The sequence below is a fragment of the Physeter macrocephalus genome, chromosome 5, assembly GCF_002837175.3.
Source record: "Physeter macrocephalus isolate SW-GA chromosome 5, ASM283717v5, whole genome shotgun sequence".
NCBI classification, from domain to species: Eukaryota; Metazoa; Chordata; class Mammalia; order Artiodactyla; family Physeteridae; genus Physeter; species Physeter macrocephalus.
In genome coordinates, this window is record NC_041218.1 from 6,450,000 (window position 1) to 6,472,317 (window position 22,318).

Here is a 22,318-nt window from a genome sequence, read left to right on the forward strand (position 1 = left end):
TTACACAGAATTATTTGTGGCCGTTTACAACTTGGAAATAGAGAAATTCTAATACAAATTTCAAGTTGCTATTGCTTCAAAATAGGCAATGATAAAAAATTGACTTGTTAAGTTTTCTATATAAAGTTTAGGCTTTTAAAGCACCACTGTCAGGATTCTAAAAGGCATAGAAAAGCAGAACAACCTGCGTCCACTGATTGCACTGGTTCTTCTCCTCAGCTCAAGACCAAGCTGTGAGTGTCCTTAATCAGGCCTCGTCGCCAGTTCTGAGTCCATTGTGAGAGCATCACCCCACGGGGAGGAGGAGAAGTGGACCTTGCATCTTAACCTCTCTGTCCTGTGAAGCGACCACAGCTATGTGTGACAGGTAAGACCAAAGGTGAGGGTGATGAGGCAGGAAAGAGTTGTGGCTGAGGCAGGGAGGAGGTGCTGTGCACAGATGAATTTATAACAGCCATTCCTGTTATTGTGAGAAGATTCTGAGAAATGGGTGAACCACAGAGTTCCCTGGGTTGTGCTGTGATGTGTGTGAAAATCATCCTCTGGTCTCTTTATCATAGAATTTCTAGTAAAGTGGTACAGATATTTTACATGCATAAGAAGGGAGTGTGTGGGTTGAAAAAGGGCGTCGAATTATGAAGCAAAATGAGGAAATGCATAAAAGAGCAGAAACTGTTGAAAATAAAACTGCAAAGCTTTTGAGGTTTTGCGCTTCAGGAGGTGCAAAAATAGGTTCCAACTCTGCATGGGAAGAGAACCAAATTCATATTGTTAAAGGGCCTGGAGAGAAGGTAGTGTGACAAACTGGGGCCAGTTTACAATCAGTCTACCACAATTGACTCTCCTACTCGCATCCAATTGTACCTAAATGGCAGGAGTTTTCAGCTTTATTGAATTTTAATTTGCATAAAATAAAATTCATGCATTTTTTTCAGTAGATTCAACAATCAATTAAACAATATTTCTAAGCTTGGTATTGACGTATATATGTGAGCTTATATATGAGCCTGTAATGAGCTTATATATGTGTATACATGTGGCAACAAGCATTCATTTTATTTGCTTATTTATTTATTTACTCATTTATTTCTTTATTTTTACCTTTTGATCCCTTTCACCCATTTCTCCCCTTCCACCCTCAGCCCTCGCCTCTCACCACCACCATGCTGTTCTCTGTATCTATGAGCCTGGCTTTTGTTTTGTCTAGATTCCACATATAAATGAGCTTGTACACTATTTGTCTTTCTGTCTGATTTTTTTCACTTAGCATAATGCCCTGAGATCTATCCATGTTGTCACAAGTGGCATGATTTCCTTCTTTCTTGTGGCTGAATACTATTTGTGTGTGTGTGTGTGTTTATCTCCTTTATCCTTCCATCCATCAATGGACACCTAGGTTGTCTCCATATCTTGACTATTGTAAATAATGCTGCAATGAACATTGGGGTGCAGATATCTCTACTAGTTAATGTTTTCATTTTCTTTGGATAAACATCCAGACGTGAGATGGCTGGATCATATGAGTTTCTATTTTTAATTTTTTTGAGGACCCTCCATTCGGTTTTCCACAGTGGCTGCACCAATTTATATTCCTACCGACATGCATGAGGTTCCCTTTTCTCCACATCCTCACAGCACTTGTTATTTCTTCGCTTTTTGATGTAGTCATCCTAACAGGGGTGAGTCATATCTCATTGTGTTTTCTTTTAATTGAAGTATAGTTAGTGGACACTATTATATAAGTTACAGATGTACAAAATAGTGATTCACAATATGTAAAGGTTATACTCCATTTATAGGTATTATAAAATATTGGCTATAGTCTCTGTTTTGTACAACATATCCTTGTAGCTCATTTTATACCTACTAGTTTGTACCTTTTAGTCCCCTACCTCTGTATTGCCCCTCTCCCCACTGGTAACCACTAGTCTGTTCTCTGTATCTGTGAGTCTGCTTCTTTTTTGTTCTATTCACTAGTTTGTTGTATTTTTTAGAGTCCACATATAAGTGATATTACACAGTATTTGTCTTTCTCTCTCTGACTTATTTCACTTGAAGAATACCCTCCAAGTCCATCCATGTTCTTGCAAATGGCAAATTTTATTTCTTTTTATAGCTCAGTAATATTGCATTGTGTGTATATATATATATACACCACATTTTCTTAATCCATTCATCTGTTGATGGACACTTAGGTAGCTTTCATGTCTCGACAATTGTCGATAATGCTGCCGTGAACATCGGGGTGCATGTATCTTTTCGAATTAATGTTTTTGTTTTTGTTTTGTTTTTTCAGATATATACCCCGGAGTGGAATTGTGGGGTCACATGGTAGTTCTATTTTTAGTGTTGAGGAGCCCCCATACTGTTTTCCACAGTGGCTGCACCAAGTTACATTCCCACCAGCAGCGCAGGAGGGGGTCCTTTTTCTCCACATCTTCACCAACTTCTGTAACTTGTGTTCTTTTTGATGATAGCCATCCTGACAGGTGTGAGGTGATATCTCATTGTGGTTTTGATTTGCATTTCCCTGATGATTAACGATGTTGAGTATCTTCTCATGTGCCTGCTGGCTATCTGTTTGTCTGCTTTGGGAAACTGTGTATTCAGGTCTTCTGCCTATTTTTAAATCAAGTTGTTTGTTTTTGATGTTGAGTTGTATGAGCTGCTTCTGTATTTTGAATATTAACCCCTTATGTGTCATATCATTTGCAAATATTTTCTCCCATTCTCTAGGTTGTGTTTTTGTTTTGTTGATGGTGTCCTTTGCTGTGCAAAAGCTTTGAAGTTTAATTAGGTCCCATTTGTTTATTTTTGCTTTTATCCTATTTCCTCTGCTTTAGGAGACAGATGCAAAAAAATATAGCTGCGATTTCTGTCAAGAGTGTTCTGCTTATGTCTTCCTCTAGGGGTTATATGGTATCCAGTCTTACATTTAGGTCTTTAACCCAATTTGAGTTTCTTTTTGGATATGGTGTTGGAAAATGTCCTAATGTCACTCTTTTACATGTAGCTGTTTAATTTTCCTAGCACCACTTATTGAAGAGAATATCTTTTCCCCGTTGTATATTCTTGCCTCCTTTGACCATATGTGCATGGGTTTATTTCTGGGCTCTCTGTTCTGTTTCATTAATCTATGTGTCTGTTTTTGTGCCAATACCATATTGTTTTCATCACTGTAGCTTTTTTTTTTTTTTTTTTGTGGTACACGGGCCTCTCACTGTTGTGGCCTCTCTCCTTTTCTTCTTGCTTATAGTTTCCTTTGCTGTGCAAAAGCTTTTAAGTTTCATTAGGTCCCCTTTCTTTATTATTGTTTTTATTTCCATGAGTCTAGGAGGTTGCTCAAAAAAGATCTTGCTGTGATTTACGTCAAAGAGTGTTCTTCCTATGTTTTACTCTAAGAGTTTTATAGTGTCCAGTCTTACATTTAAGTCTTTAATCCATTTTGAGTTTATTTTTGTGTATGGTGTAATGAAGTGATCTAATTTCATTCTTTTACATGTAGCTGTCCAGTGTTCCCAGCACCACTTATTGAAGAGACTGTCTTTTCCCCATTGTACATCCTTGCCCCCTTTGTCATAGATTAGTTCAGCACAGGTGTGTGGGTTTATCTCTGGGCTTTCTATCCTGTTCCATTGATCTATATTTCTGTTTTGTGCCAGTACCATGTGGTCTTGTTTCCTATAGCTGTGTAGTTTGAAGTCTGATGTCAGGGAGTCAGATCCCTCCAACTCTGTTTTTTTTTTTCCCCCTCAAGATTACTTTGACTCTTCAGGTTCTTTTGTGTTTCCATACAAATATTAAGATTTTTGGTTCTAGTTCTGTAAAAAAGGCCATTGGTAATTTGATTGGGATTTCATTGAGTATGTAGATTGCTTTGGGTAGTATAGTCATTTTCACAATATTGATTCTTCCAATCCAAGAACATGGTATATCTCTCCATCTGTTTGTGTCGTCTTTCACTTCTTTCATCAGTGTCTTATTGCTCTCTAAGTACAGGTCTTTTACCTCCTTAGGTAGGTTTACTCCTCGGTTTTTTATACTTTTTGTTACAGTGGTGATTGTCTCCTTGATTTGTCTTCCTGATCTTTTGTTTTTAATGTATAGGAATGCAAGAGATTTCTGTGTATTAGTTTTGTATCCTGCAACTTTACCAAATTCATTGATTAGCTCTAGTAGTTTTCAGGTGGCACCTTTAGGATATTCTATGTATAGCATCATGTCATCTGCAAACAGTGACAGTTTTACTTCTTTTCCAATTTGTATTCCTTTTCTTTCTTTTTCTTGTCTGACTATTGTGGCTAAGACTTCCAATACTATGTTGAGTAAAAGTGGCAAGAGTGGGCATCTTTATCTTGTTCCAGATCCTAGAGGAAATGCTTTCAGATTTTCACCATTGAGTATGATGTTAGCTGTGGGCTTGTCATATATATGGCCTGGCTAGGACTTCCAAAACTATGTAGAATAATAGTGGTGAGAGTGGACATCCTTGTCTTGTTCCTGATCTGAGAGGAAATGCTTTCAATTTTTCAACATTGAAAATGATGTTTGCTGTGGGTTTGTTGTATATGGCCTTTATTATGTTGAGGTAGGTTCCCTCTCTACCCACTTTCTGGAGAGTTTTTATCATAAATGGATATTGAATTTGTTCAAAAGCTTTTTCCGCACCTATTGGGATGATCATATGGTTTTTATTCTTCAGTTTGTCCATGTGGTATATCACATTGATTTATTTGCGGATATTGAAAAATCCTTGCATCCTGAGATAAATCCCACTTGATCATGGTGTATAATGCTTTCAATCGATTGTTAGCTTTGGTTTGCTAATATTTTGTTGAGGAGTTTTCCCTCTATTTTCATCAGTGATATTGGCCTGTAGTTTTCTGTTTTGTGATGTCTTTGTCCGGTTTTGGTATCAGGGTGATGGTGGCCTTCTAGAATGAGATTGGGGGTTTTCCTCCCTCTGCAATTTTTTTGGAAGAGCTTGAGAAGGATAGGTGTTAGCTTTTCTCAAAATGTTTGATAGAATTCACCTGTGAAGCCATCTGGACCTGCACTTTTATTTGTTGGAAGATTTTAAATCACAGTTTCAATTTCATTACTTGTGATTGGTCTGTTCATATTTTCTGTTTCTTCCTGGTTCAGTCTTGGAAGGTTCTACCTTTCTAAGAATTTGTCCATTTCTTCCAGGTTGTCCATTTTATTGGCATAGAGTTGCTTATAATAGTCTTTTATGATGCTTTGTATTTCTGCAGTGTCTGTTGTAACTTCTCTGCCGCCAGCCGCGGCGGGTCCTCAAAGTGCAGCAACAATCGACGAGAGGGGGTAGGGAACTGAAAACACCAAGGTATGGGATCAGAAGGGCACAAACAACTGATGGTTGCAAGGCAAGTTTAATAACAAAGCATAGTCATATATATACCCCTAAAGCAGGGACTTTTCACAGTCATTGTGCACTAAAGCAGAAACTTTGTATAAACATTGTTCTATAGAACTGGTCTTTTATCTCGGCTTAGTCGCCACCATATCTGCAGGGACTTTGCACAGTCATTGTGCCCTAAAAGAAAGGAATGCCACTGTCTCGAGGGCCCGGCGCGCGGACTGGCCTTGGGGCACTTCTCCTTTTTCATTTCTAATTTTATTGATTTGAGTCCTCTCCCTCTTTTTCTTGATGAGTCCGGCTCAAGGTTTATGAATTTTGTTTATCTTCTCAAAGACCAGGTTTTAGTTTCATTGATGTTTGCTACTGTTTTCTTTCTTTCTGTTTCATTTATTTCTGCTCTGATCTTTATGATTTCCTTCCTTCTACTAACTTTGGGTTTTGTTTGTTCTTCTTTCTGTAGTTCCTTTAGGTGTAAGGTTAGATTGTTTATTTGATATTTTTCTTGTTTCTTGAAGTAGGACTGTATTGCTAGAAACTTCCTTCTTAGAACTGCTTTTGCTGAATCCCATAGGTTTTGGATTGTCATGTTTGCATTGCCATTTGTCTCTAGGTATTTTTTCATTTCCTCTTTGTTTTCTTCAGTGATCTCTTGGTTATTTAGTAGTATACTGTTTAGCCTCCATGTATTTGTGTTTTTTACGTTTCTTTTTTTCCTGTAATTTATTTCTAATTTCATCATGTTGTGGTTGGAAAAGATGCTTGACACAATTTCAGTTTTCTTAAACTTACTGAGATTTCATATGTGACCCAAGATGTGATCTATCATAGCATTGTGGTCAGAAAAGATGCTTGATATGATTTCAATTTTCTTAAATTTACCGAGGCTTGATTTGTGACCCAAGATGTGATCTATCCTGGAGAATGTTCCGTGTGCACTTGAGGAGAAAGTGTAATCTGCTGTTTTTGGATGGAATGTCCTATAAATGTCAATTAAATCTATCTGGTCTGTTTTGTCATTTAAAGCTTGTGTTTCCTTCTTAATTTTCTGTTTGTGTGATCTGTCCATTGGTGTAAGTGGGGTGTTAAAGTCTCCCACTATTATTGTGTTACTGTCGATTTCCTCTTTTATAGCTGTTAGCATTTGTCTTATGTATTGAGGTGCTCCTATGTTGGGTGCATATATATTTATAATTGTTCTGTCTTCTTCTTGGATTGATCCCTTGATCATTGTGTAGTGTCCTTCCTTGTATCTTGTAACATTCTTTATTTCAAAGTCTATTTTATCTCATATGAGTATTGCTACTCCAGCTTTCTTTTGATTTCCATTTGCATGGAGTATCTTTTTCCAACCCATCACTTTCAGTCTGTATGTGTCCCTAGGTCTGAAGTGGGTCTCTTGTAGACAGCATATATAGGGGTCTTGTTTTTGTATCCATTCATCCAGTCTGTGTCTTTTGGTTGGAGCATTTAATCCATTCACATTTAAGGTAATTATCAATATGTATGTTCCTATTACCATTTTCTTAATTGCTTTGGGTTTGTTTTTGTAGGTCCTTTCCTTCTCTTGTGTTTCCCACTTAGAGAAGTTCCTTTAGCATTTGCTGTAGAGCTGGTTTAGTGGTGCTGAATTCTCTTAGCTTTTGCTTGTCTGTAAAGCTTCTGTTTTCTCCTTCAAATCTGAATGAGATCCTCACTGGGTAGAGTATTCTTGGTTGTAGTTTCTTCCTGTTCATCACTGTAAATATATCGTGCCACTCCCTTCTGGCTTGCAGAGTTTCTGCTGAGAAATCAGCTGTTAACCTTATGGGAGTTCCCTTGTATGTTGTCATTTTTCCCTTGTTGCTTTTAATAATTTTTCCTTGTCTTTAATTTTTGTCAGTTTGGTGACTATGTGTCTCTGCGTGTTTCTCCTTGTGTTCATCCATCCTGCCTGGGACTCTCTGTGCTTCCTGGACTTGGCTGGCTCTTTCCTTTCCCATGTTAAGGAACTTTTCGATTATAATCTCTTCAAACATTTTCTTGGATCCTTTCTCTGTGTCTTCTCCCTCCGGGACCCCTATAATGCGAATGTTGGCACATTTCATATTGTTCCAGAGGTCTCTTAGGCCGTCTTCATTTCTTTCCTTTCTTTTTTCTTTATTCTGTTCTGCAGCAGTGATTTCCACCATTCTGTCTTCCAGGTCATTTATCCGTTCTTCTGCCTCATTTATTCTGCTATTGATTCCTTCTAGTGTATTTTTCATTTCAGTTATTGTATTGTTCATCTCTGTTTGTTTGTTCTTTAATTCTTCTATGTCTTTGTTAAACATTTCTTGCATCTTCTCAATGCTTGCCTCCATTGTTTTTCTGAGGTCCTGGATCATCTTCACTATCATTATTCTGAATTCTTTTACTGGAAGGTGGCCTATCTCCACTTCATTTAATTGTTTTTCTGGGGTTTTATCTTGTTCCTTCATCTGGGACATAGTCCTCTGCCTTTTCATTTTGTCTATCTTTCTGTGATTGTGGTTTTCATTCCGCAGGCTGCAGGATTATAGTTCTTCTTGCTTCTGTTGTCTTCCCTTTGGTGGATGAGTCTATCTAAGAGGCTTGTGCAAGCTTCCTGATGGGAGGGACTCCATCCCCTCACTTTCAGTTGGTGTGTGTCCTTAGATCTGACATGAGTCTCTTGTAGACAGTATATATATATATATATATATATATATATGGGTCTTGTTTTTGTATCCATTCAGCCACTCTGTGTCTTTTGATGGGAGCACTGAGTCCATTTACCTTTAAGGTAATTATTGATATGTATGTTCTGACTGCCATTTTGTTAATTGTTTGTGGGTTGTTTTTGTAGGTGTCCTTATAAATTTCTTTTTCTTTTATCTCTTCTCTTGTGATTTGATTACTATCTTTAGTGTTATGTTTGGATTCCTTTTTCTTTTTTCTCTTTTCCTTTTTCCGTATGTGTGTGTGTGTGTATGTGTGTGTGTGTGTGTGTGTGTGTGTGTGTGCGTGTGTGTATCTATAATAGATATTTGGTTTGTGGTTACCATGAGGTATATATATATATATATATATATATATGATTGTTTTAAGTTGCTGATCTCTTAATTTCAAATGCATTTTTAAATCCCTGCTTTTGTGCTCTCCTCGTCTCATTACTGTTTTTGATATCATATTTTACATCTAATTGCTTTGTGTGTCCCTTAAGTGGTTATTGTGGATATAAATTATTTTACTGCTTTTCTCTTTTAACCTTCTTACTAGCTTTGTGCATAGATGATTTCCCGCCTTTATGTTTGCCTTCACCAATGAGCTTTTCCCGTTTTGTAATTTTCTGGTTTCTAGTGGTGGCTTTTTCTTTTTCTCCTAGAGAAGTTCCTTTAACATTTGTTATAAAGCTGGTTTGGTGGTGCTGAACTCTTTTACCTTTTACTTGTCTGTAAAGCTTTTGATCTCTCCCTTAAATCTGAACGAGAGCCTTGCTGGGTAGAGTAGTCTTTGTAGGTTTTTCTGGCCCAGTTGGCTGCCAGGCCCTGGCTTGTGCTGAGGCTGCTGGCCTGCTGCTGGGTGGGGCTGGGATTCGGTGCAGCTGGCTGTGGGACCTCTACTGCTCCAGGGCTGGTGCTGGCCTATTGGTGGGTGGTCCAGGTTTGGGGTGGCTGTCTGCAGGGTCCAGAGTGTGCAGGGCTGATGCCAGTTTCCTGGTGAGTGGCACTGAGTCCTCTCATGGCTGGCTGTTCGGCTTGGGAGACTCTGGGACTGGTGCCAATTGGCTGGTGGGCAGGTAAGCCCCTGGCAGGAATAGGCTAGAGGGAAGACTCCAAGAAAGGAGACGACTCCATTCTATGACAGGTGTCCTTGTCATAGAATGAACTCCCCAATACAGCTGCTGCCAGAGTCTATGTCACTAGGGGAGTCCTCCTTGCCTCCTGCCTCTCTGGGAGGCTCTCCAGGATCAGCCAGTGAGTCTGCCCCAGGCTCCTTTCAAATTACTGCTTCTATGCTGGGTCTCAGAGCATGGAGATTTTTGTCCATGCCCTTTAAGAATGGGGTCTCTGTTTCCCACAACCTTCTTGCTCTCCCATGTGCAAGCCCCTCTGGTCGTAAAAGTCAGATATTTTGGGGACTCGTCTTTCTGGTGCAGGATCCCCCAGGCTGGGGAGCCTGAAGTGGGACCCAGACCCCTTGCTCCTTGGGGAGAACCTTTGTAATTGCAATTATCTTCCCATTTATGTGTCACCTACCTAGGTGTATGGGCCTTGACTATACCCCTTCCTATTTGTCTTGTGGTTCCTTCTTTATATCTTTCGTTGTGAGGAATCTTTTCTACTAATTTTCAGGTCATAGTTGCTTTCTAAATAGCTGTAATTTTGGTGTACCCATAGGAAGAGGTGAGCTCAGGGTTTTCCTACTCCACCATCTTGGCCACACTCTGAGTGGCAACTCTCTGGTTTTGACCCAGCAGTTTTCTCTTCACGGCATGACCCATATTTCTTCCCTCCCCATAGAGTCTTCGCATGGTCTGATATGGTAGCAACTAGGCAGATGTGACTATTTAACTTTAAATTAATCAAAATGGACTAAAATTAAAAATTCAATTCTTCAATCACACTCATCACATTTCATGAGCTCAATAGCCCATGTGGCTCAGGGCTACCATACTGAACCACACAAAACAATCTCATCATTGCAGAAAGTTCTGGTGCTGCTAGATGATAAGGTGGGCAGGTCTCTTGCATGAGCAAGTTTGGACAGCTCCTCCCCTCACTTCCTCTTTCCTCTTCCTTCTTGATAGCTTAGCGTCGTCTCCTGGTTTAGCATTGCTTTCAAAGATAGAGAAGGGAGCAGGACCCAGAATTTTTTTAGGTAAGAGAATAGAGGTGTTTGTGGGGGTGGGAAGAGAGGGAGGGAAATGTGTGATTTGGTGGAGGGGGGACTTCTCTTCTGGATCTATATCTTAAAACTCCCTGTAAACTTGCTCTCAGAATATATTTCTCATTGGTTCCTGTTCCCTGTCTTTGCTGATTTTAGGCAGTAATCTGGTATGAAGGCTGAGCCCTACAAATTGATAACTCTTTCAGCAGTCACTGCTCAGAGGATATTTGTATGCAAAAATGATTGTTTTCACCATTGATAGAACTTATAAGTAAACTTGAAGCTTTCAGGGTTTGTGTTGGCTGAGCAGACAGAATTAGCTGTGTGGGGAGCTGGTGGTGAAAAGAGCACTAGGAGATGTAAGAGGTGCAGGCCCTCAGCCCCGTGTCACAAAACCAGCACACGGTCAGGATCAGAGACTCTCTTACCCAGTTAACGATCTGCTCAGAGCTGCCCCTTTGGACCTTCCTCCTCAGGAACAGTCCCGTCGTGGGCTTCACCCAGAGTTGGGGAAGGGGAACTTCTAGGAGATAGGAGGAGGGAGATGCCAACCCATGTTAGTGTCTACAGTTCAGGAGAAGCTGGGGATCCATGGATGCTTCTTCCTTAGGCAGTAGGAGGAGAATTCAGCCATCCAGTGTCAGTATGGAGAGAAGTTCTGTCCTCTGGTTTTACATCAGAATTAGGAGAAACGGAACAGCATTAAAGAATGCTGAAGAGAAAGTCCACAGACTGAATGGAAACACCATTTTTAATGGTGTTTAAGAAACACCCCAAACCTTTTGTTTTCCTATTGCTGGTATCTTACTCCTTCTCCTAAAATCAGTCACCAACATCAACTTTGTGACCAAAGCTGATTTTTAAAAATTCTGTGATTTCTCCTCCCAGTTTACAAGAAGCTGTTTCCTACTCCTTATTCCTAATCCACTTTCAAAAGAAGTGCCTGTCTTTCTAACAGTGTTTGAAACTTGTATTTGTTGGCTTCCTATCAGATGAGGCTTTCTTTAACAACTAGCATTTCAGCCCGTCCTACTTAAAATCTGATCTGCTAAGAGTTCTTCAAATGGCTTTCTCCATTGCCCAACGTTAGTAGGTAGCAGTGAAAGAAAACCTTTAAAATGTATTACCGTGTTTCCAGGACGCGAGGTGTTGTTAATAAGGAAAGGATAGGGGACTTCCCTGGTGGCACAGTGGTTAAGCATCTGCCTGCCAATGCAGGGGACACAGGCTCGATCCCTGGTCTGGGAAGATCCCACATGCCACAGGGCAACTAAGCCCGTGTGTCACCACTGCAAAGCCTGAGCTCTAGAGCCCATGAGCCACAACTACGGAGCCCACGTGCCACAACTACCGCAGCACACGTGTCTAGAGCCTGTGCTCCGCAACAAGTGAAGCCCATGCAATGAGAAACCCATGCACTGCAATGAAGAGTAGCCCCGCTCGCCGCAACTAGAGAAAGCCCGCACACAGCAAAGAAGACCCAATGCAGCCAATAAATAAATAAATAAAATTTTTTTAAATAAGGAAAGGATAATCTTTTTCACAAGGCGGATTAGGCTGGACATAAAGCTCAATCAGAGAGGAGGCAAGAATCAGGGGGATTTGTTTTAATCAATTCATTTATTTAACAAATACTTATTGAGATCCATGCTTTGTCCAACACTGTGCTTGTCCCTAGGGAATAACGGGGCAGACAAGACACAGACGGTTCACCATCACAAAGCTTACAGTCTACGAGGAGACAGTAAAAAAATCAGACGAACAACTTCCTATTGTGGTACGTATTCTATAGACACCCTTGGAGTATGGCTAGCGCAAACTCCACACCGGAGCTATCTTGTTGGTTGGTGATGGGGATGGAGAAGCCCTCTCTGGAGAAATAACAACACTGAAGCCTCAGGGCTGAGCAGAAATGAGCTGGGCATTGGATGGGTGTGGGAGTGTTCCAGGGAGGGGCAAATATTCCCCAAGGGTCTAGGAGCTGGAGGACGCTTCGAGGATTCAGGGGACATTGAGGAGGCCAGTATGGTTCAAGCCTTTTGAAAGAGAGAGAGAGAGTAATTGATCATGAAGGGCCTTTTGGACCATTCCAAGGGTTTTCAACTATTTGAACAATAAAAAGCAAAAGGAATCCATTAGGGAATTTAAACAAGGAAAAAAAAAATCAAATTTCAGTTTTAAAAAGCTATCTGATTATTGAGTGGAGAAAGGATTGAAGATGCAATATCAGTTGGGAGCCTATTACATTACAATCAAATGACAGTGGGTTGGATTAACATGGAGATGGGGAGAAATGGAGAATTTTGCATTTTTTGGAAGTAAAATCAATGGGATTTGGTGACAGACTGATGAGCAAGTGAGGAAAGAAGTGTTGTGGATGACCCCAAGATTCTGCATGAGCCATTTGGTGGTGCCATTTACTGAAATGGGGACCAGGCTGGGGATGGAGGTCAAGGGTTCCATTTTGTCTGAGTTCTGTGTGAGATGCCCATAAAATTGCCAACTGGAGAAGTTGAATGGGATTAAAAAGTTCGGAACTCTGAGAAGGGTCTAGGCTGCAGGCTACATATAAATGGCATTCAAAGCAATAATTCACTGAATAGAGTGGGGAAGGGCACCCAGAACCAGTTCCAAGGAAGACCTTGAAGCACTTACATTTGTGTAAAGAAAAATGAACAATCTGAAAATGAGACTGAAAACAGAGAATGGAGAAGTGTTGGGAAATAGAGGAAGAGAAATTGAATAGCAAGCAAGATTATGAAAAAAAAGAAACTGTTGGGTACATGAGGTTGACATTTCCAGTTTCCAGTTACTCTCCATTTCCCTGAAATGACATAGTTATTTTTCTTTATTTCCAGGAATTCAAACTACAATGGCGACCCACTACCCCGGCAACTCCAGGACCAGCTGTGGTGAGCGGCTGCTCGGGGCTAGGCAGGCCAGGCTTGGGGGAGGAGGGCTGGGTCTCTCCTGTCCTGTCAGTCAGTCCCCATCTGCGCAAGAGCAAAACATTTTCAACCACATTTCTTATTTTCCTTCATTTACTCTGCTCTCTCATTTCTCTTGACCCTCTACGCCTTCTCCTTGTGATGTAGCTTAACAGCTAAGAGGAAGAGATTTAGAATATCCTGACTGATCCGGGCTTGATGAGGTTTCTTATGTGCTACTTCCTACAGCGTGGACACACCAGAACAGCGGGTTGTAGCCTCCCTAGTTGTTTCTCTGCCCCTCTTTTCAGCCCAAGAGAGGCTTGGGAAGGAGGAACTTGGGAGTAATCAGTTCCTCATTCAGGTCTCTAATTTCCCTGCTGCTGGTGGCCTCACTATAACCAACAAATTCAACAGACTGATCACGCCATTCCTCACATAACTCTCCCTCTACTCCCTTATCCATAGAAATTGATTGTATCCTTTGAGCTTTTGGTGGTTTAGCAAACCACCCCACAATTTAGGAACCTAAAGCATCAACCGTTTAGTTGGCTCTTGGTTTTGTGGGTCAGTTGGGCAGTCTTTGGGTCTGGATCAACTTGGCTAATCTCAGCCAGACTCACTCATGCATGTGTGGTAGGCTGGTGGTTCAGGATGCAACTGGATAATCTTGGGTAGCCGCATAGACATGTCTGGTAGTCAGCAAGCTCTTGGGCAGACCAGGGGGACAGGGATAACTGGCCCTTGTGTCCCTCATCTAATAGGCTAGTCCAGGGCAGTTGTAAGGTTCTGAAAAGCAGAAAGAGAAGGCAAACTACAATAAGTCAGCACTTTTGGAGTCTCTGCTTGATCATGTTTTCACGATCTTACTGTCCAAAGCAAGTCACATGGCCCAGTCAGATTCAAGGGTTGGAGAAACGGACTCAGCATCTTGATGAGAGTAGTTGCAAATCCACATTCCCAAGAGGCATGAGTACAGAGAGGGAATAATTCATGGCTGTGTTTGCCATCTACCGTAGATTGCCATCCATTGGCTGTCAACATTGGCCAGTTGTTGCAGTGTTGGCACTGGCCTTTGGTGCCTTTTTATCTCGCCAGCCATGATTTTCCTACTCCCTGTCTCTAAGGTCAACCAATGCCCTCAGGATATCCTTAGGTTGGAATCTTCCATCGGGATGCTAACTAGGTAATAGTCTGAACTCCCATCCACATTTTTCCTTAGGTAATCTTAGCCATCCTGTATCCAGTGTTCTCAGCTTTGGGAAATTTACTTCCTTCACCCCAGGATTCTGGTTCTCAAATGGGAGAAACTCTGCCTTAGGGATCCAGGAATCAGCAAAAGCTTCACCATAAAGTGTGTGGAGATGGGGATGAACTACAGATTTTGCAGAAGCCAGAGTGGGAGGTTCTGCAATTTCCCTCTTCTGTTTGATTGATACTTTTAAAAGATTATTCCACTTTACAGAATAGACTGAGAGGGCCAAAGCGGAAGTAGAGAGACCAGTTAGGGGACTACTGAGACATGAACGGGGATGTAACTTGGGCTAGTATGATGATCTTCAAAATGGAGAGAAGCGAACAGATTTGGAGCCAAGAGAACCAGCTGATGGGCTGGATATGGAAAGAAGGGGAAAGAGAGGAGTCAAGGGTGATGCCTAGATTTTTAGCCTGAGGAACTGGGTGACTGGGGATGATAGCTCTGAAAACTAATTGGGGTTTGTAACGGTGTCTATAAGGTTGTAAGTGGGATAATGTATGCATTGTCTCAGAGCAGAAATAGGTAGTTATAGCACAGGATTCCTCATGCAGGAATCAGTCTTACATTCAAGGGCCGGCTGGCAGGGTCTGTCTTCTTGGGAAAACAGGCTCTCAGACGTGATTGCCATTGTCTTCCCAGCGGCCCTGGGTCTATGCCTAACAAATCGGGCCGACTCTGACTTTGTAGACACATTAAAGAGATATGCAGAGACTTGCTGAATACAAACACAGAAAGAGCTATTAGATGATTTTGGTATGTAACTTAAGGTTTCAGCTGCTGTGCTCTGCTGCTCTGATATTCACTTTGAACTTTCCTAGGAAGTAAAATATGCAACGTCAATTTTGTGTTACTTCCTATGTTATCTTAGGAAGAGCAGCTACCAGTAGCAGCTCAGAGTTCTCTTCTTAACCATTCTGTTTCCTCCTCTGTGGGCTACTTACCCACACAAGGTCACAGTAAGAAGCTCAAGGGTACGCTGAAAAGTACCTGGGCAGTCCCCAGATACTGCAAGATGAACATGAGCCCGGAGGGCTTTCTGTAGACACCCCTTGAGTGCAGAGGACCCTAGCAGGCAACAGAGAAAGGCACCAGTGGGCAGGAGCCTTGCAGGGGAGACAGTTGCAGTTCCTTCTAACACTACGACTTTTGTTTCCTGTTGTGCCAGGGCTTGGAAACCAAGACCCCAGAGATTCACAACTGAGACTTGTCTTAGTGGGTAAGACTGGGGCAGGAAAAAGCGCAACAGGAAACAGCATCCTCGGAAAGAAAATGTTTCCTTCTGGCTTTTCTGCAGTATCCATCACCAGGTCCTGTAAGAAAGAAGACACCACCTGGAAGGGGAGGGAAGTTGTCGTTGTGGATACACCAGGCATCTTTGACACAGAGGTAGAGGATGCTGACACTTGCAAGGAGATTGCTCGCTGCATGGCCCTGACCTCCCCAGGGCCTCATGCTGTTCTCCTCGTCATCCCACTGGGCCGGTACACGGTGGAAGACCACAAAGCCACGGAAAAGATTCTGAAAATGTTTGGAGAGAGAGCTAGGAGACACATGATTCTCTTATTCACCCGGAAAGATGACTTGAAAGGCACCGATTTCCATGATTACTTAAAGGAAGCACCAAAAGGCATTCAAGAGCTGATGGACAAGTTCAGAAATCGCTACTGTGTGTTCAACAACAGGGCGACAGGAGCTGAGCAGGAGAGCCAGAGGGGGCAGCTGCTGGTCCTGGTCCAGCGCGTGGTCGCAGAGTGCAAAGGCCAATGCTTCACGAATAACGCGTATCAAAAGGCCGAGGAGGAGATTCAGAAACAAACCCAAGTGATACAAGAAAGTTACAGAGCAGAGCTAGAGAGAGAGAAAGCACAGATAAGACAGGAGTATGAAGAGAAAATCAGAATGCTGGAGGATAAACTAGAACAGCAAAAGCAAGTGATGCAAATGAGGAGGGAATTGGCAGAAAGGGAGGCTCTCTGTGCTACAAGGCAGCAAAATGCCAGAGACGAAGTTGAGAATCAGAGCGAGATAGTTGAATTCATCTTAGGCCTGTTGCAGATTGTTTCCTTTGTTTTCTCTCTGTTTAAGGATTAAGCATTAAGATTAAACTTCATGAAAATGTGTCTGTACTTCCTGCATATTTTCAGCTGGCCCTGCCCCATATAAGTCAGAGCATTCTCATTTTCCTGTCTCTCAGACTCTCAGGACTAGGGAGAGTAAAGTTCACTGCTGGCAATTGGTATATGTTTGATTGATTTAACAGGGGAGGGACAAATTCTCAATCTGTGAAACTCCAAAGCACAACGCATTGATGCTCCCTAACTGTGAATTCTTTCTCAGAGACACAGAGAGAAGGAATGCAGGAGACCAAAGAAGATGACCCCAAGCTTTCTCTGTTTATCCCTAGTAAATGTTTCTCCTCTAGATTCTTTCTAGATTGGTAGGTAATCTCCCCCTGTGGCTTCCTCTCACTTATTTTACCCTCAGGACCACAGTGATCATCTTAACCTTAGAGTTTATGAGAAAGATCAATTCTTTGCATTAGTTAAGCTTATAGATGGAGATGTTTATAGAATTCTTTGTAGATGAATGGAAATTTCTTTACTTACAATGTTACAGAAGGACTCAAATTGTTCCTATCATCTGCCCATTGACGAACAAAGAGTTGTCTGGAAGATAGATCTTTCAGAACTCAACTATGTGAAATGTGAGAAAGAGTGAAAGATAGAGATTCAACAGATAAGAGAACAATGTTTGGTATATTCAGGTGTATCTGTAGAAACTCTTTGACCAATACCAACCAATTTGAATAAAAAGTTCTCCCCTTTTCTTGTGAAACTAACTGCTATCCCACCCAATTGAATTGTTTGCTTATTGTTCTTGTAGTAAAACTTATTGTTTGCTTATTGTTATTGTAGTTATTGTAATAAAACTTTTCTGTTCTCTCGTATTTGTACAAAATGGAATCTGTTTGTTTTTGGTCTTGTTTTTTGGAAAATACTACCACTACTTCTTCTAAGAGAACAGGGATGAATTATAGTCTTTTGTAAAAGTTCAAGATGATTTTGGAGGTAGTCTTGGTCTACCCTCTAGACTTCTCCCCTTCTCCTTTTCACTGGAAGGTTTGAGTCCCATTCTCAACACCTCTGACAGTCAAAGACTACATTGCCCTTGGATTCATGCGTTATGTGTTGATAGAAATTACACGTGACCTACGTTTCTGAGACCTTTGTGGCTTTCCCGTGGCAACAATTCTTTTTAATATATGGATAAAAATAGCTAAGTCCCTGTCCCTTTTCTACTCTTCTACTGGTTACTCTTCACCTAATAATTTCTAGACTTCCCCAAAGCACTTTTCCATGTTCTACCAACGTGTTCTCGTGGTCATATGTGACCTACGCCAACTCTCGTTGCTCTGTCACCTTAAAATCGTCTTCTCCATGTCCTAACCAATTTTGCTCAAACTAGGGCATATGTCTCTCCATGATTTCCCCCAAACACAAAGGATTTTAGTCTGTACATTTAATAAAAGTTAGCAAAGGCTCAAGGATATGAGAAGCACCGTGCAAAGAAGCACATGACTCCTTTAGAGGTAGTCAGTCACTCTGAGTAGAGAGATTTGGTTACACTCTGCAGAAGGTGGGTGATCTCTGTCTCTACTGTTTTCATCATTGGCATTTTAGTCAAAATTCTGAGATATGAATTTAACGTGCTATTGTATTACAACCTTCTATTAACAAATATTTAACCAAAGAACCACATACACCTCCCAAGAAAAAGTAAACACAGGCTTAATACGAAGAAAATTCTAACGTCAGTGGTTATTTTCTGTGTAAGTGCATTCAATTATTCTTACCCTTGCCTCCGGGTTAATGCTGTAGATGAGACAAAGAAAACGGTTTTGCTCTTGAGTAGCAGTTGGGAAATGAGAAGCCCATGTGACATATCCTGAGAGCAGTTTTGCCTATTTGCCTCCCAGGGCAGAAGGCAGACAGATTAATGATACTATGCACTGTGATTAATACAATAGAAGAAAGAAGCATGTTCTCTTCTCTTAAGACTTTTGGGAGTTCATACCTATTCATCGATTTATTAACATTCATTGGTTGTTTGTACTTGGTGGCAGGTTTTATACGAGACGCTGAGAATCTAGAGATAAGTAAAACAAAGTCCCTTTTGAGACTGGCTTCATTCACTTAGCATAAAGATTTTGAGAATCATTCAAGTTGTGTGTACCAAGAGCTTGTTCTCCTTTATTGCTGACTAGTATTCCATCTTATGGATGTACCACAGTGTATCACTTCTCCTTTACTTATTCTTATGCCCCTAATTGATTGCTCTTGTCAAATTGCATTTGCTAAAACCTCCATTATAATGTTGATTAGTAGTGGGTGGGTATGCTTGCTTTCTTCCTGGATATGCCTTCAGTGTTTCCCAATGAGGTAAGTGAGATAGCTGCTGAACTACAGTAGTACATGTATTTGTGTGTGTGTGTGCGCGCGCGCGTGTGTGTATAATCATGTTGAGCAAGTATCCCCCAATCACTATTTTCTTGAGGGTTTTTTATCATGAATGGCTGTTGAATTTCATTGAAGGCTTTTAAAAAATCATCCATGAGAATTATCATGGTGAATGATATGAATAGATTTCCCAATATTGAACCAATTTTTCATTTCTGTTTTCTATCCCTCTTGGTCATGATGTATCACATTCTTAATGTGGTGTTGGCACCTATTTGCTAATATTTCATTTAGTATTTTTGTGTTGATAGTAACAAGAGATATTGCTCTATAGTTTCATCTTTAAAAAAAAAATCTTTATTGGCGTATAATTGCTTTACAATGGTGTTTTAGTTTCTGCTTTATAACAAAGTGAATCAGTTATACATATACATATGTCCCCATATCTCTTCCCTCTTGCATCTCCCTCCCTCCCACCCTCCCTATCCCACCCCTCTAGGTGTAGCATACGGTATTTGTTTTTCTCCTTCTGACTTACTTCACTCTGTGTGACAGACTCCAGGTCTATCCACCTCATTACAAATAACTCAGTTTCATTTCTTTTTATGGCTGAGTAATATTCCATTGTGTATATGTGCCACATTTTCTTTATCCATTCATCTGTTGATGGACACTTAGGTTGCTTCCATGTCCTGGCTATTGCAAATAGAGCTGCAATGAACATTTTGGTACATGACTCTTTTTGAATTATAGTTTTATCTTTTTGTACCATCATTATCAGACTTAGGTATCAATGTTATATTTGTTTTCAAAAAGCAATTAGGAAATTTCTCTTCATTTTCTATGCTCTGCAACAATTTAAAGAGCACTGAAACTATCTGGACTTTGAAGGTTTGGAAGAATTTCCATGCAAAACAATCTGTCCCTGGTGCTTATTTTGTGGTGTGGTTCCTTAATAGCTTTCTCTAATTCTTCCATGTACATTGGTCTGTTTATTTTCTCTCTCTAGGGACTTCCCTTGTGGTCCAGTGGTTGAGATTTCACCTTCCAATGCAAAGGGTGCAGGTTTGATCCCTGGTTGGGGAGCTAAGATCCCACATGCCTTGGGGCCAAAAAACCAAAACATAAAACAGAAGCAGTATTGTAACAAATTCAGTATAAAGACTTTTAAAATGGTCCACATCAAAAAACCTTTAAAAAATATTTTAAAAAATTAATTTTGTCTCTCTAATGGAGATAAGTTTGGTAATCTGCATGCCCTAGGAAATTATCCATTTCTTCTAGGTTTTCACATTTATTTGCAAATAGGTTTTTTTTGGTTTGTTTTTTTTGCAGTACGCGGACCTCTCACTGTTGTGGCCTCTCCCGTTGCGGAGCACAGGCTGCGGACGCACAAGCTCAGCGGCCAAGGCTCACGGGCCCAGCCGCTCCACGGCACGTGGGATCTTCCTGGACCGGGGCACAAACCCGCGTCCCCTGCATTGGCAGGTGGACTCTCAACCACTGCGCCACCAGGGAAGCCCTGCAAAAAGGTTTTAAATTTTAAAATTGTCTTCAATGTCAATGGTTATTCCTCTTGTCATTTTGGAAGTTTTATTTGTGCCCCTTTCTCTTTTTCTCCTGAACAAGTTAATGAGGAGTTTGCTAATTTTAAATTTTTTCAATAAACCAGGGTTTTGATTTATTAATTAGTTTTTTTCTCCGCTACATTAATTTTTTGTCTTTCGTACTTGTACTTTCTTTTGGTTTACCTTATTGTACTTTTTCTAGATTTTTTGGAAGTGAGAATTTGATTCATTTTCTCCTTTTTTTTTGTTGAAGAAGTTTTTGGTGCAATGCTTTTAACTCTGATCACTTCTTTAAATGAAGCCTATAGCTTCTGACATTTAGTATTTTCATTAGTATGATCTGCAAGAAATTCTAAAGCCTCAGTTTGTGTTTTTCTTTTCAACAAGAGTTGTTTAATACAAGGGATTTCCATTTCCCGATGGAAGGACTTTTTTCCAAATGTACTTTCTGGTTTTATCTCATCATGATCAGAAAGTGTTGTTTTTAATATTTCTACTTCATGGAACTCACTGATGTTTGCTAACGTATATTAATATATGATCAATATCTGTGAATGTTCCATGTGCATTTGAAAAAGGGTGTCTTCTCCGTTATTATGCAAAAAGAATGTATTTTCTCTAAATTCAAGAGAGCTACTTTCTTCATTATGTTTATTCTTCTATCTCCTTACTTATTTTTTGTCTACTTGATTTGTCTTTTCTGACAAGTTTATATGAAAGTCATATTATTAGGGCTTGTTAATCCATATCTCTTTGCATATTCTGTAGTTTTTGCTTCATATACACAATGGCTATGTTATGTAGTGCATACATTTTCTTAAGCATTATATCTCTGATATAGGATTTGTGAGAAAGGATAATGAGATATGGAAATTTTAACTCTATTTTTAATTCCTCTTGAGATAATAGTTGCCTTTGCAGAAAAATTGCTTTGTACGAGCTTGTGGAAATGAGTCCTCTGAGAATATAAGTCAGTCGCTTCTTATGGAACAAGTTGGAATTCACTGGAAACAGCCTACGAGGCAAAATTAAACATATACTACATTTAGGACACAAGTAGAAAATGTACGTGTTTAATTTGTCTGTAATTTTATACTCTTTACTAGATCCCATCCATCACTTCTAGGGAAAATATATAACTAAATGTTTACTCTTGTTTAAAAACCAGTCCAATCGGATCTGCTAAAGAGCCATTTTAGACGGTGTTCAGTCTCCATTTTGGTGACTTAGAGACTCCCTGCGACCATCCTATTTCTTTCCTTCAGTGGGGGATGGGTGTCTTCCATGACATTGTGATCTGCGGAGAAAGATGGGGTCTCCAAGCCTCAGTCCCTGGCTCCTCTGCTTGTTGGGTGACATCCCATGTCTGTCAAGCCTCTGAAGCCCTGCTGGTCCCCAACAAGAAAGTGCACGGGCTGGTGTAAAGTCACCAAGTGAACTAATTTCTCACTCCAGGCAGTGCCCTTGGAGGGTCTCCTGGCTGACTTCACCACAGCTCCTGATGGTCTAAAATCTCTGTGGCTGGTCCGGCAGTGATGCTCATTCAGCCCTGGAATATAAGCTGGAGGGCATGTCCGGTTGCATGGAAGAGAACTTCACCAAAGTAGCTTAACAAAGGGTTCCATTGTGATACAACAAGGAGTTTACGGCTGGTAAGTCCAGAGCCCATGTAACTACCCAAATAACTTGATTTTCTTCTCCACCATTACTTGCAAGTAACTTTTGTCCTCAAAGTAGTAAGACGGCTGCTTCACCTTCAGCCTCATGTCTGAATTGCAGGTGGAAAGAACACAGACACAAGAAGGAAGACAGAATGGCACTTCTATTACAAAAGCAAAGGCAGCCCAGAAATGTCCACA

General features: G+C 40.7%; 1 protein-coding gene across 2 annotated transcripts; it reads left to right on the forward strand.

The window, feature by feature from the left end:
- The first annotated feature begins 349 nt into the window (after window positions 1-349).
- GIMAP4 (GTPase, IMAP family member 4) lies at window positions 350-17,280 on the forward strand. Of its 2 annotated transcripts, none has more exons than XM_028489461.2 (4): window positions 350-367; window positions 11,928-12,026; window positions 13,108-13,161; window positions 15,600-17,280. In XM_028489461.2, the coding sequence occupies exons 3-4, from the start codon at window positions 13,122-13,124 to the stop codon at window positions 16,523-16,525; spliced, it is 966 nt and encodes a 321-aa protein (XP_028345262.1). In that variant the 5' UTR covers window positions 350-367; window positions 11,928-12,026; window positions 13,108-13,121; the 3' UTR covers window positions 16,526-17,280. The 2 variants fall into 2 exon arrangements, with proteins under 2 accessions (XP_028345262.1, XP_007121945.2); XM_007121883.4 differs by lacking the exon at window positions 350-367 and adding an exon at window positions 10,221-10,240.
- Window positions 17,281-22,318: the final 5,038 nt, after the last annotated feature.

Excerpts from the sequence above, each read along its gene's own strand:
- GIMAP4 (XM_028489461.2), top strand. The coding sequence starts at position 13,122 with ATGGCGACCCACTACCCCGGCAACTCCAGGACCAGCTGTG. Across the intron at positions 13,162-15,599 it reads CAACTCCAGGACCAGCTGTG|GGCTTGGAAACCAAGACCCC; the intron begins GTGAGCGGCTGC and ends CTGTTGTGCCAG.